Source organism: Falco biarmicus, chromosome 3 (assembly GCF_023638135.1).
Source record: "Falco biarmicus isolate bFalBia1 chromosome 3, bFalBia1.pri, whole genome shotgun sequence".
NCBI lineage: Eukaryota > Metazoa > Chordata > Aves > Falconiformes > Falconidae > Falco > Falco biarmicus.
This window is the reverse complement of record NC_079290.1, coordinates 49187384-49200935: the sequence shown is the minus strand read 5'-3', so window position 1 is coordinate 49200935 and position 13552 is coordinate 49187384. Positions and strand designations below refer to the sequence as shown.

At 41.0% G+C, this 13552-nt stretch overlaps 1 protein-coding gene across 2 annotated transcripts in view; it reads right to left on the bottom strand.

Annotated features, from left to right (window-relative positions):
* Positions 1 to 8978: 8978 nt before the first annotated feature.
* Positions 8979 to 13552, bottom strand: part of ST18 (ST18 C2H2C-type zinc finger transcription factor) — a 101263-nt gene continuing 96689 nt past the window's right edge. For both annotated transcript variants that reach the window (XM_056333042.1, XM_056333043.1), the window contains exons 21-22: positions 12319 to 12462; positions 8979 to 11521 (exon numbers count right to left, since the gene is read on the bottom strand). In XM_056333042.1, the coding sequence (XP_056189017.1) occupies positions 11381 to 11521; positions 12319 to 12462 (285 nt within the window). In that variant the 3' untranslated portion in view covers positions 8979 to 11380. The remainder of the gene's footprint in view (positions 11522 to 12318; positions 12463 to 13552) is intronic.

Genomic DNA, 13552 nt, shown 5'->3' with positions numbered 1-13552 from the left:
GCTCTGTTTACCTGGGGTGAGACTGTTCTCTCTGGGTGCATGGGCAGGGATCCCCAGAATGTCACACTAGCATACTCATATTCACATGTGAACCCTGAAACAACAAATCCAAAGTGTCAGAATTAACCCAAGGAATGCACTGTTTCATACTTGAATGCCTTTCATCTCCTAGCAATGAAAAAGAAAGTTGAGCTCATAGATCCAGAATGTAGGGAAAAGGCAGTCCTGTACAAGCACACAAGGCTTATGCATGAGTTAAATCCTATTCTGTCTCATTTGAGCTCTACTTCATAGGCTTTCTGTGCTGCCTAGCTGCTTGCCTTGGGTGAAAGAAAGATTTCATTGTAAGCTTTTTTTTTTTTTTTTTTCCCCTGGCTGCAGTAGTGTTCATATAAAGATGTAACCAAGAGGCTGAAAGAGCATAAAATAAGAGATTAAAAGATCACCAGCTCTGATAAGGATACTCAGCTGTCACCACTAACCTGGTGGTAAGTAATGATAATATAATGGCTAATGCCACTGCCTAAGATAGAACAGGCAGGCATGTGTAGCGAGCAATAAAAGCCTATTAAAGCAAATTGCAAATCCGTAGAGAAGCAATCGTATTTCAGTCTCTGGAAGAGTTTGGGTGCCTGGGGTAGTTCTTTATCACTGCTTCTATGGAAGCAAAACTAAGAGTGGAAAAAAGTTTCCTGCTTAGTAAGTGAATTTCCTAATCTTGTGCAGATCTGACTACATGTTGCTCTATTTTGGCTGAGAAACCTATTTTATATATATTAGCCTTGGATCTAGCAGTGTTGCTCTGTTCCAAAGTTTAAAAAACCCGAACTGATTGCATGCTCTTATGAATATGCCTCCTTTGTAATGCACACTGTAATTATCGCCATGTAGAGAATTTTGCCTGTCTACTCCACAGCTGCTTGTGGGTGAAACAGCAACTCTACGTGAGCGAGTACACAGATGTTCAGCTATTGAATCACTTCTTTGCAATCCAGACCTGACAATAATTTGGATGTCAGTGATCTTCAAGCATCTGATCATGTTGACTTTCTTATTCTGAGAAATCAAATGAAACTTTGGCCTTGCGGATTTTAAAGAACTGAAGCAAAAAAGCTAACCTCTGTGACAATTGTGTAGACTGGGAGAGACTGTCAGTTGCACCCTGGAGCTTCAAGGAGATGCTTGTTTTGAACTTCCCTGTTTTGCCTAACCTTTTTGAGTAGCATCAGTAACACAAAGTAGGCAATGGGCTGCTTTCACTGGAGGGAGCGTTTATTGAACAAACACTGGACAATGGTTTGGGGTTTTCTTTTGTAGCTGGTAACCCAGGTGCAAAAGCTCTGTCTGAACTCCCCAAGACTTTGTGAATGGCTCTATCACTGAGTTACACTTAGGATTTTGAGAGCATCCTAGAGACCACTGCAGACCTTGCTCAAGTCTACTGGTAACAGCAAGATGAAAGAAACATTAGTAGCACCCCCATTTCCCAGGTGGAAGGTGAGACAGAAGCACCAGCTTCTTCACAGTTGCAGATTCGTGCACTTGTGTAACCAAATGGCAGACAAATGCCTGCACACCTTTCACTTCTCCGTGAATAGTAGTGTGAATTTGCACACACACCATTTGCACATAGTAAACTGTTTGAAGTGTAAATGGTGTTTAAACCATGCAGGTTTGTTTTTTCAGACTCATCCTGTTAAAAGACTTCCCCAGCATCTGTAGCTTGTAAGTATTAGAGCTAGGAACAGCTGCAAGGAGAGTACCTTTTTCCTGGCATTGTGAGAGCAGCTGTTGAAAGAGAAGGTGTTCTCTTGATTGGATGCTATAAACAGAATCTAAAGGCAATCTGAAATGCTTCACTTTACAACTTTTGCAAAATCCAGTCGTATGGATGATTAACCTAATAGTAGCCCATATGAACAACTGAAGGACTTTGGAAAACCACTACTTTAGCTTAAATAACATTCCTTTAGCTGATCTGACCCCAGGACATCAATTTCTCCACAGTTTGGTTTGGGTTGCTGCTTTCAGCTTGAGCCAGTGGGGAAAAGGAATAGAAATGTCACTCAAAAAGTTTTCCCACATAATTCTCCATATTTCCAGCCAATTCACGTTGTACAATTCTATGTCAAAATAAAGGAAGCATGAGAGCACAATTTTTACCCAAGCACATTTCCTACAGAGGTTATATCTTCTGGCTGGCCTGAAAAAAACAAAAGCAATATAAAACCTGCCATTGAAACACTTGGTCTTTATTATTAGCATGTGTCATTGATGTAGGGTGAATCCCTAAGTAAGGTCTGAATCTAGGTTCTGAATTAACAAAAGTTGTTTTAAGAGACCACGAAGTCAAGCACAATAAGCATGGCCAGACCTCCTTATATTTAAACCAGAAGTTAAAAGTTGCCCTTAAGCAAAAATCCATCTGCAAGTTGTAATTTCTAGGTCAATTTAAGACCTGGAATAGCAATACTTTGCTGGATCCTACACTTCAGTGTTAGAGCAATTCCTGTGTTACTGAGGTGCAATGCCAAGAGGTGCATGAGGGTGCATTAGGAGAGGTGATGCACAAACTTCATGTTAATATTCAGCTCTTCTGCATCTTTCTGGAGTACAATAACTTACTGACTGGGTTTGATATCACATATCACCCTGAAGCGGACAAGAAATCTAAAGGATGAAAGACCTAAATCAGATTTCGAAGGTAAGTATTCATACCATAGGGGAAAGAGAGAGACAGTATTAAAATTTTGGAGGCTGAACACTTGTGCCCCCAGGCCAATGCTGTACGTTCAGCAGCAGGCTGTCACACCCTAATTGCTAGTACCCCTTTGTGAATCAACATCTCTGAGAAGCCAATTCTCCATGATGCTTCTTTAATATACATCTTCTCATTTGCCCCACGTATATTTCAGTTTGCCATCTGATAATTGGAATTGTGTGGGTAGCAGCCGGTACCATCTGGCTTGTTAATAAGTAGAGGATAAAAATGTCTAATGCCTTGCTCTACATAAATACAAGAATTACCCTACAAATAAACAGCTCCCTAAAACCTCAACTGATGAGAACAAAAGAAAAATAGTGCAGTCTTAGCTCATTAAAAAACACTGAAGAGAGAATGAGAGAGCAGTGGAAAAGCCCCATCACTTCCCATCTGAAGTTTTAGTGTAACTAAAACATATGGGGGAAAAAAATGCAAAATTAAACGTGATAATGCACTTTTCACACCAAAACATATTGAGCCACTATACAAATGATGCAATTAAAACTGCTGCCTTCAGGACACAAAACCTAAGCTGAATAAATACAGTACAATTAAAGTTTTTGATTTAAAACCAGTGAAAGATTTATCATAATGAACCTCAGAACTGAGATAATATGACTTGGGGGCATCAGAGCTAAGCTATAGAAAGCCACATGTCCTACAACGTGGAGTTAGATTTGGAAGACTGACATCAGCAGATTTTAGGGCACAGAAAGGCTTACAAGTTCATTTGCACGTGAATGGCCAAGACCATGCAAAATCTTGCATGTAAACAGTGTGGTATTGTAATCAATACTTTAATTAACAGGAAGGCAGTGCAAAGCTGTCTGCATTGGGGAAATAAACTCTGATCCTGTAGGCTGGATGCGAAAGCTGTGCTGTTGTATTTGGAACCTGCTGGAACTTGTACAGCGCCTTATCTGAAAGGCCTCATACGCATCGTGACAATGTCCTCTAATCTGGTAATAAGAAGGGCATCACGAACGGTGGCAGCCAGGCCAGCCAGCAATGGCTGCAGTCACACTATGCTCCCAAGATGGTGAAAGATTTAAGCCTCTAGCAGACAGAAAAAAACCCACCACCCAAGGGTTGCCTCCAGCCTGGCCTGGGTAGGGGGCATGGAAAAGGGAGGAAACGCAGCTGGGCAGCTGCTACCTGGCTGGGGGCTGCAGCCCCTAGGGATATGCTAGCAGGCGGAGGAGAAAAGGCATGCAAGCACCTTGGTTCCTCTCCCACCAGCAGCCACCCCCAGGAAATCTCAGCCTGTGAAAGCAGATGTGCTGGCGGTTGGGGTTTTGCATTCCTGGGGACTTTCCCCAGCAAGGCTTTGCCCGCCCAGCAGATGCTGTGAAATACCTTAATTCTTCTAGACATAAACCCATCTCAGCGTGAGTCAGAGCTGAGAGGTAGCGTGTGTTTCCCCAAGAAGCAGTGTTAGTAACGCTACTTGTCATGATACTGCAACAAGCTGGAGAGGATGTTTAGTTTAACAAAACAGGAAAAGACCCATGTTTGGAAAACAGACCAGTTCTGCACTGGGTTGAGCTGATGTAGCCTGGCATCTGACGGATTCCTGTGGACTTCTGCCCTGTGCCCCTGACCCCATCACTGTCACTATAAACACAGGAGCTATAGTCACTGCTTGCCTGCCTGCTTTCTTGCTCAAATATTTATACTCACACATAAAATTTGTACCGTTTACATGCTTTGATGCCACACCATGCACAAGAGTGCAGTTCTCTGGCCAGCTTTGCACTAACTCTTGCTGCTGGTCCAGGTTGTACATCGTGCCGATCAGGAGTCGGCCCTTGCCAAACAGAATCTGTAACAGCTGAGCCTCCCTCCTCGTCCCTCTTACAGTGAATCATAATTTTGCTCTCACAGCAATCAGCTGATTTTTCACAAAATCTGTAGGAGCTCCATTATCTCAATAAAAAATGATTTTGCTTTTATAACTTTCACTTCTGTTGTTTTGGAATTTAACTTCTGCATTTTGAAAATTTAGCTTCAGACTGACCATCAGCACTAACTGGAGGATCTATATCTTCAAGAGAAACAATGCAAGAGGCACAGGAATAAAATGTGGACTGTAGTAATGCCTTAGGAGGGAAGAAAAAGAGCTAAACCTACATGATGGGCTGTGCGCAAGAGCTGATAGTGTTTGAAAGAGGAAATGTGGGGATTTCTAGAAAACCTGTGTGTCGTGTACAGAGCAGAGCCGGTTCTGGCAAACAGAGGATCCACATCAGCGGCAGATCTGACTGCCTTGGCTGGTACCATGCAGCGCCTCTAAAATGCAGGGGATGAAGTGATCGCACCAGGGTTATGACTGCTGTCAAGGCATTGAATATGTAGGGCAGTATTGCAGCTCTCTCCCATCAAACACAGCAATTACCATTGTGAAATTGATAGTGCCAGTCACACAATAATAGCTACTGTATGCTGTTACACATATGCTCAGGCTCTTTTTCCCTCACTGTATATACACGCAGGTAAGGCATGCCCCTCTGTAAGGCTGGTGTTGCTCATTCCTAATACACTTCAGAGTCTTCTTGTTTCACAGATGGGAAAACAGAGCTAGAGTTACCCGGCGGGCTGAGTAGGGCCTAGAGCTAGGTTTCTTGAGGTGCCATTTTGTCTCCCACCAGCTGGGAAACACAAGACATCCCCTCGCAGCCTTCAGCACTGGTGCCTGATGCGCAGTGCCTCTGCCACATGTGTCTCCTCAAAGAGCTCAGCTCTTCAGTCTGTGGAGATGGCATTGCATTTTTCTCCGAAGGAATCCAATTCATACACGTTTTCCCAACAGGTTTTTATGAGCTTTTTAAAACCTTCATTCCTTCCCTAAAATCTTTTGGACCAGACATCAGGATTAAAGAAGCTGACTCTGCCTCCCAGTTCTAGGCAATTCCCTCCCAAGGGAACTAAGCTCATCCTGTTTCTAAAGGATCAAATGAATTTGATCCCAGTAAATTTGAAATCAGTATAGAACCTGGCTCCTAATCCAGATTTTGCTTATTGTGTCAGAAGTAAGCAGGGGGTGCACATGAAATGCTGCATAGAACTGTAATTAAGGAAGATTGCAGGCCAGATACTTTAAGCCCCAGCTCCAGCTTCAGCAGCAGTGACAGGGAACGCTTTGGACAGATGATCTCTTCAACTGAATAAAGAATGAGGTTCAGCCCTTTGTTTTTTTTATTCTTGTTTGGTTTTCTGTCAGAACCTGAAAAAAAGTGTGCACAGGCAGTAGAAAAGGAGTTTGGTAAGGGTCAGAATTCGGCTCGGGGTCACATCGATGACGTTTTGTTTTTCAGTACCTGCGGTGGGTACAAATACCCACCTGGAATTCTATGGTGCACTGTACATGCAAATAGGTGTTAACAAGATATATATAACAATCCTATGAAATAACAGTATGAAAACTTAGTAGCTATTCATTTGAATTGGCCAGAAAAGGGAATTTTGAAAAGGCCTGCTTGGCAAAAAAAAAGCTGTGAATTTAGCTTCTAAAAATTAGGCCCCTTCAAGGGATGTGAAGCTGGGCACCAAAATCTGGTGCTGGGCACCAAAAGCTTGTTTGGAAAAATCTTGTGCAGTAACAGTTTTAGGAGCAGATAGCAGCAACCTAAATCATCGTTTTTATCACAAAACTGAAAAGTCCTGAGATTTACTTGGACAATGTCCCTGGGAACATTTGTTAAGAATGAAATGCGGTTGAAGCAATTTGTACCATGAAGTCAGACAGGAAATCAGACTAATCCTTGATGAAATTATGTGTAAGCTTGGCTGTCTAAGACTTACTAGAGCAAAAGAGACAGAAGAAAACAAGCCAGAATGAGATATTGAAAGGTGCTGAAACTAGGTCACTGTCCTACATTACACAAAAGCTAAATGGAGCTCTATCATCCCACAGTATCCTGAACGGGATGAACAAAGAACTTTGTCTGATACAAATCTAGCAGCATCCAAGTTATACAGCTGAATAAATCATAAAGGAACTTGAAGCACAGCAGAAATGCCAAGACAGGTAGAATGTATAGCACTGAAGAAACACAGGAGGAAATTAAGGGGATAGCTTCTGTCACAACTCTGTGCCATTGCATAGTAACAAATTTCCATCGAGAAATCCTGCGACTTTTTTTTTTTTTAAAAAAAAGAGTACAATATGGAGTAAGGATGAAGGGGCACTGACTTGAAAAGTCATGACATGACATAATTATATAGATATACTAAGCCAGCAGGAGAGAAGAGGTGCTTAATTAGTAAATAGAAATTAAATTGCAGTAGAAAACAGAACCCGTTTTCTACACTGTAGACTCAAAAACCTTTGTCATGATTAGTTAAGAGACAGGATAGACTTCTTGAGCCGATAGGACAGCAAATGCTGACTGTTCATGCTCCCTTCCTTTTCTTTGATATTTAAAGCTTCAATTCTATTCAAGTTAATTCACTCAATGGAATTCATATATTTTTACTGAATTAAGCACTTTCCCCCTTCTATAGGCATAGATAGAGAACAATTACTGAAAATGGAAACTTCAGAAGATGGAAATAGTTTGAAAGGTTATTTCAAGTACAACATTTTTGGTTGTTTTGGTCGTTGTTCCCCACCCCCACCCTGGCTTATGTTAGTTTAGTAATGAACATGGCTTAACTGTTTACATAATTCTTTTTTAATGGAGGAAGACCATAATTTCAACATTAAGATAAACACTATCAGAGCAATTTGTTTAAAGATGAATGCAGGAACAGTCTTTAGATAATAAGAAGTTAACCAATTAACTGTGGATATCATATTTCTTATCAAAAAACACTTGGGAAAATGTTTATTTGCTCACAGTCCCTGTCTCAGATTGCTGGAAATATTGGAGAATACAGCATTGTTTTCTTAGGTGTACATAGAGCCTAATATCCTCATACCTCCCCCAACCTTATAAACAGCAGTTAGTCAGAGTTAATATAGATGTTTAAAAAAATGACCCGTGGGGTGCTGCCTATCTGACAATAAGGCCTTCTAAATTTGTAATTTGAGCTTAGTCACTCAGAAAAAATCAAAATGCTGGCCTCGGTCTTTATCTGCGTTAAGGGACATTGCAAAAAGAGACCTGTTTCTGCTTGATCTGTGATGTGAGAGAAGAGGCTATCCCATTAGTGACTGCTGACCTGATGGCCTACAGTTAAAGTTAAACTGTATTTAAAGGACCCTGAAAAAATAGTATGTTTATGTTCTTTAAGACATATTAAGAAATACTATTCAAGTTGCTATTAATTACTTGAGAACCAGTTAATCCTGTCCTTGGATAAGTGTCCTAGAGCTAAGAGAACTCTGAACCGCAGTGGAGCAGAGCTTCCCAGACAGGTCTGTCTCCCTTTGCTGACTCCACAGCACCAAACTCGGCAAGATTTGTGAGTATCCAGGATTCATGTCATGATCCAAATTTTGAACCTCTGCTACACTGAAATGCAGAACATGTCAGTTTTTCTGGTCTTATAATCCATTTTTGTTTATCTGACTATGTCTATTCAAATAAATAATTACCAGCTACTTTATGGGCTTCAAAATTACCTTATTTTCTAAATGAAAACTATTCTCAGTCTGTCCATAGGAAGTTGGAATCTGAGACAAGAAATGCTCCTGAAGCCATTAGCATGCATCCTAAATAAAACTGGCCTGTTTTCGCTACAATGAGCAGTGAAAAAAGAAAGTCCATTAGGTACTGGAAATACTGTCTTTCTAAAACCAGCAGATTTTTATTTGTGCAATGTCTAAGCACTGCAAATCTCAGCAGAAAATTGCGCTGGAACAGTGGGCGGTTCCAAATTGCTGGAAACTTTACAATGGCTTTTATGTTTAAACATCATTTAGCAGCTGTTAAAGGTCAGCACAAATCCTGTACTTTATCAGTGTAAATGAAGTCTAAAACTGCCAAGAAGATAACGCATTAAATAATGCAGTGATTACTATCTTGGGTTTTTTTTTCCCTTCAGAAGTGAAAAGGAGCTCTTAAGCAGTGCCATTTTTCTCCTCCTTATTTCAAACTGAAAAAGTAAAACACTTATTAAATTATTTATACCAGAAATGTACTTACGGGGATGACACATTTTATACACAAAACAAGTAAAACATCTGACACATTGTATAGTGCCAGGTGCAGTTAAGAAAGGGTAATACAAGTCGGCATCTAGAGACTAAAAAACCCAAGAAACTTGCTGCAATGTTTCATTATCAATTTTATTTCCTACCATACACCAAATGTACAGCACAGAACACAATTTTGTTGTTTTGATGTAAGAAATATTAATTGTATGAAGAAACAGTATACAAACTACTCCAAATTAAAAAATGCATACATCATTGCTCTTTACAAAAGGTCTAATTTACATTATAGCTCATCAATGCATTTAAACACAAAAAAAATAGAAAAAACAAAAAGAAAAAAAAATCAGTGCACGTTACAAAACACATCAAGTACAAGGGAGTCAAATAAATACAAACATACTTCACAGAACATCCTGAGCAAACAACCAAACACAGATAAATTAACCTGAAGCCATAGTAAATCATAATAATAAATACATAGGTCAGTAAGAGATATTTTTACTTAAATAAAATATATAACAAATTTGTTAAAATATTTAGTAAATTAAATTCTAGTCTTTGTAATGAGTGAACTCATTTTGTATGCATTTAACAAGTATAACAAATGTTCGGGTTTTGTTTTTTTAGCAAGAACAATAACTTTAATAGCAAATTTTTGTTTGGTGTCCTCCTATTTATATTTGACAGCACATATGGTAGCTTTTGAAAAATCGATTTAAAAATAAACACAGCTCCTAAGAACATACATTTTCCCCTGTCTAAACTAAGATAGGAGAGTTGAATCAACCCTCAAACAAAAAGCAAGCCCCACCTAATGCAGAACAGTGACCACAGTGCATGAGAGTTGAATCACTTTTGAATAGTACTTTTGTGCAGGAACAGTAATAATATAATTGTATATGTCAAGCCTGTGAATGCCATCATATTCAATCTAAATATAAATGCGGCTAATAAAAATAAACACTTTCATTATAGCACGGAAAAATTAAACACACGCTAGATCCATGTATACATTTACACTGAGGCACATATGCACATGAGGTGTGTGTGCATACAAAAAAGGCAGTTTAGCTGGTTGTTTATACCTTTTTCTTAAAAAAAATAAATATAAAAAAAACTTTTGAAACAATGCTTAATTACTTACAATCCCTGAAATAGACATTGCCTCTGTTATAGCAACCACTACTTTCTGACGGATTCAGAAGTTCCACACCCAGGCTAACCAGATACTGAGGCGCACGCCAGCACCTCCGTGCAAGTGCTCGTCTGTCCACACCTCCGTCTGCCTGTACACCCTGTAGCACTTGGTACCCGACCAAAAGACTGGTAACAAATTCAGTATCAGCCTAGTCTTAGTGAAGAAGGATGGGATAAACCGGTCACGGTGTTGCTACCGTTTGTTCAAAAAGAAAAGCAGCTGCCGTTGCGCTGGAGTGGTATTATTCCTCTCCAGACTGCTGCCTTCTCAGCTGCCGTTAAGTTCAACCCAGTATTAAATGCCATTTCAGGGGAGATGTGTTCGGTTCATTATGTACAAAGCCTTCAGCTTGGGATGTGTTTGCGTTTTTCAAATCCAAATCCATAGCAATATTGGTCACTTAGTTAAAACCTCAACGTCTCGTACTAAAAGAGTACCGGTCCTATCAAATTATCCTTCTTGTTTAGAGATAATTGTGATTTCCCTCCATGAGCTAACTCTGAAAAAAAAACTGCAGCGGTAAAATAAATCTGAAGTTCTCTTGAAACATTTTAAATAATCATTCGCATAGGCTAAATCACACAGCCAAGTCAAGTGCTTTGCTGATTGCTATATTTCATTATTGCTAACGTATTCTTTAACACACTGTTTTCCAGCATACTGTGCTTTTAAGAGCCCAAGTTGCCCACTAGTGGGCACCATTTATCTTCTCATTCCATGCATCTTCACATCTCGTGTTAACTGCAAACCCATTTCTGATACAAAGCCATTATAAAAAAGCAGGATGTGAGGAAAATAAAACTAGAACCACGGTTCAGTCATTTGTTACTTTCATAGGTTTTTTTTTCTTCCTGTACAAACCCAGCAAGTTATTTAATTTACAGTATAACTTTCAGTCTATTTAAAATCCCATTGGAAAATAAATTAATAAACACATTTGTAAAAATATGGCAGGCCGCAAAAATGCTGTTAAAGGATAAAAAAACCAACTCTTTGATTAGAAATAAATAAAAAATATAAAAAATAGTCGCACACACTTTTTACATTCACTTTACAAAAACTGAGTGCAAAAGAAGAAAAAAAAAGGAATCGTACTGAAATAAATACAATATACTAACAGAGTGCATTGCTGTTAATACAAATAGTCTGTTGTGTTTTTATTCTTTTTTTTATGTCAGCTGGGAAAAAATTAGTGCAATGTTGCAATTGTAAATGCAGCATGGCAACCTACACCCCTTAGCAGTACATGAACTCCTAACAGATCCATCTGGAGTTTACTGCTGTTAAGTAATTTCTGTTGCCCAGCAGCTTTCACATCCTACACATGGATGCCCTTCACTGCCTGTTTGATACTTTCCAGCAGAGCTTTGCATTCGGGGGAATAGTCCCGTTCCAGATTGCTGTACATGTCTGTGAGTGTATTTACATATGCTTCAAAATTCTGCTCACTGATTGGCCCCTAAATGAAGACAAAACAGATTATAATTGCAGGAGAAAATTAAGGCCAAAAAAACCCAAACACCCAACCCCAAAGCATGGAGAAGCAGCAGTATGGCAACTGGGGAGAAGTCATAAACAGGGCAGCCATCCAAATTAATGGAAGGGTTGCAGAAAGGAAGGGGAAGTGCTGGGGGAACCACACACTCTCCAAGCAAGAAAAGGGGTTGGAGACATCATTGTCAGGGTAACTTGTTTTTTTATTATGGCCTGTTTGGCTCTGGGACTGTGGCTGACATCCCTGTAGCTGTCCTCACCTAATCTCCCAGCAGCACTCTTGAGACTGGGAAAGGGGACTGTATCTCTGGACACCCAAGTACCCTGGTGGATTTGGCCTGCATTTGCAAGACATCAAGGACCTGGAGTTTTTGAGAAGGTACAGTTTTGTTGGCTCCTGAAAAATCACCTGCATGAAACAGGTTAAAGTTTTGATCTAGGAGCAGAGTAAGTAAGGATTCACGGCGTGAGATTTTCACTCTTTGTGCAGGGTGGACATTAAGATAGGGATGGATGAGGGAAAAACCTGTCCTGCACAGTGCAGCAGAGGGCAGAGATACCAGGGCTGGCTCAGTCCTGGAAGCAACTGCACCTGCTGTCACACATTTCATGATCCAGCATCTCTGCTAAGTAAGTTAGGCTAAAAGAGCTCTCTGCTAATGCAGCTCCAGTGCTCCTCCTGGTCCCTGGGCTTGCTTATCTGCTTCAAGGGCTGGCAAAACAGTCTCAAAGAAGGTGCGAAGCTGCTGGCTGTGGTCTTACCATCTGTGGGAGCTGAATGTCAGCGAGGCTGGAGATGAGGGCTTGGCTTAAGCCAGCTAACTCCTTCAACAGGCTCTCGTTGTTCTGCTCTATGAGTTTGTTCTCTTCTTCTATTGTTTTCAAATTGCTCTCCATAGATGTGATCTAGAAGATACAGGCAGGCACAAACACACAAAGAGACAGACCCTTGGGAGTGTCACAACTGCAGTTTGAACCCAAAATGGCAGTCATGTGATTATGAGAGGGGCCACGATGGATCTGAAACCCAGGTATCATTGTTTTAGGACAGACATAACTTGTGAACAGAATATTCAGAGGAAGGAAGAGGTTGTATTCATGCTGAATCAATGGACTTTGCTGCTGGTTCACGAAAAAGCCTTGTGGCAGTGAGGCACTGGAGGGTGCCCCATGGTGGGAGGAGGGAATTGAGCTCAGAGGGGATGGTCAGGTTGGATCTGGGATGGAAAGTGTGGCCGCAGGGCTGGCAGAGGGCAGGAGAAAGGAGGCTGATGTGTACATTGCTGTCCTGCTCATACAGCATCCCTGCTGATTTACCACAATAGCAAGGGCACGGGTATTAGCTGTTGTGCTACTTTTCTGCCCCGCTCCTGGGTGAAGGGTAGAGCTGTGGGCTGGCTGGGAACAGCAACAGGGCTGGTGCTGGAAACAATAAGAGAAAAATAGAGTGGAAAGGGAATGGAGAGGTTGAACACAGAATGATCATCGCAAAGATGATCTCTGACCAACAGAATGGAAATCAGGGTTTTGGAAAGGGCAGGAAAAAGCATCCAAGGTAGCAAAATGGTATCTTTTTAGTGTAAGAGCATTGGGAATATACTCAGCTCTGAAGGCTTATATGTCAACAGCAGTGCTGAAAAACCAAAGGCAGCAATGGCGGGGCCTCGTTCCCCACTGCCAGCTCCTCGCCCTGCAGCAGAGCAGCAGGAGTCGAGCAGGACAGAACCAAGGGCTGCCACCCCAGTGCACAGAGTGATGGAGTCACGTCCACGTCTCCTCATTAGGATGCATGTCTCTGCACTACTAAAATGTGGGTTGCTGTGGCCACTTCCCTTTCTCACACACCGTCACACAACAAACCTGTCCTCTTTGTGCCTGCCTGTGATCTGCTACAGCCTCTCCTCTGGACAGTGCTCACAGCAGCCTAAAACCTGGCTGGCCTAAATTAAAAGGAGGTAGAACAAGCCATGTAGGGGACATGTTGCTTCAGCTGTAG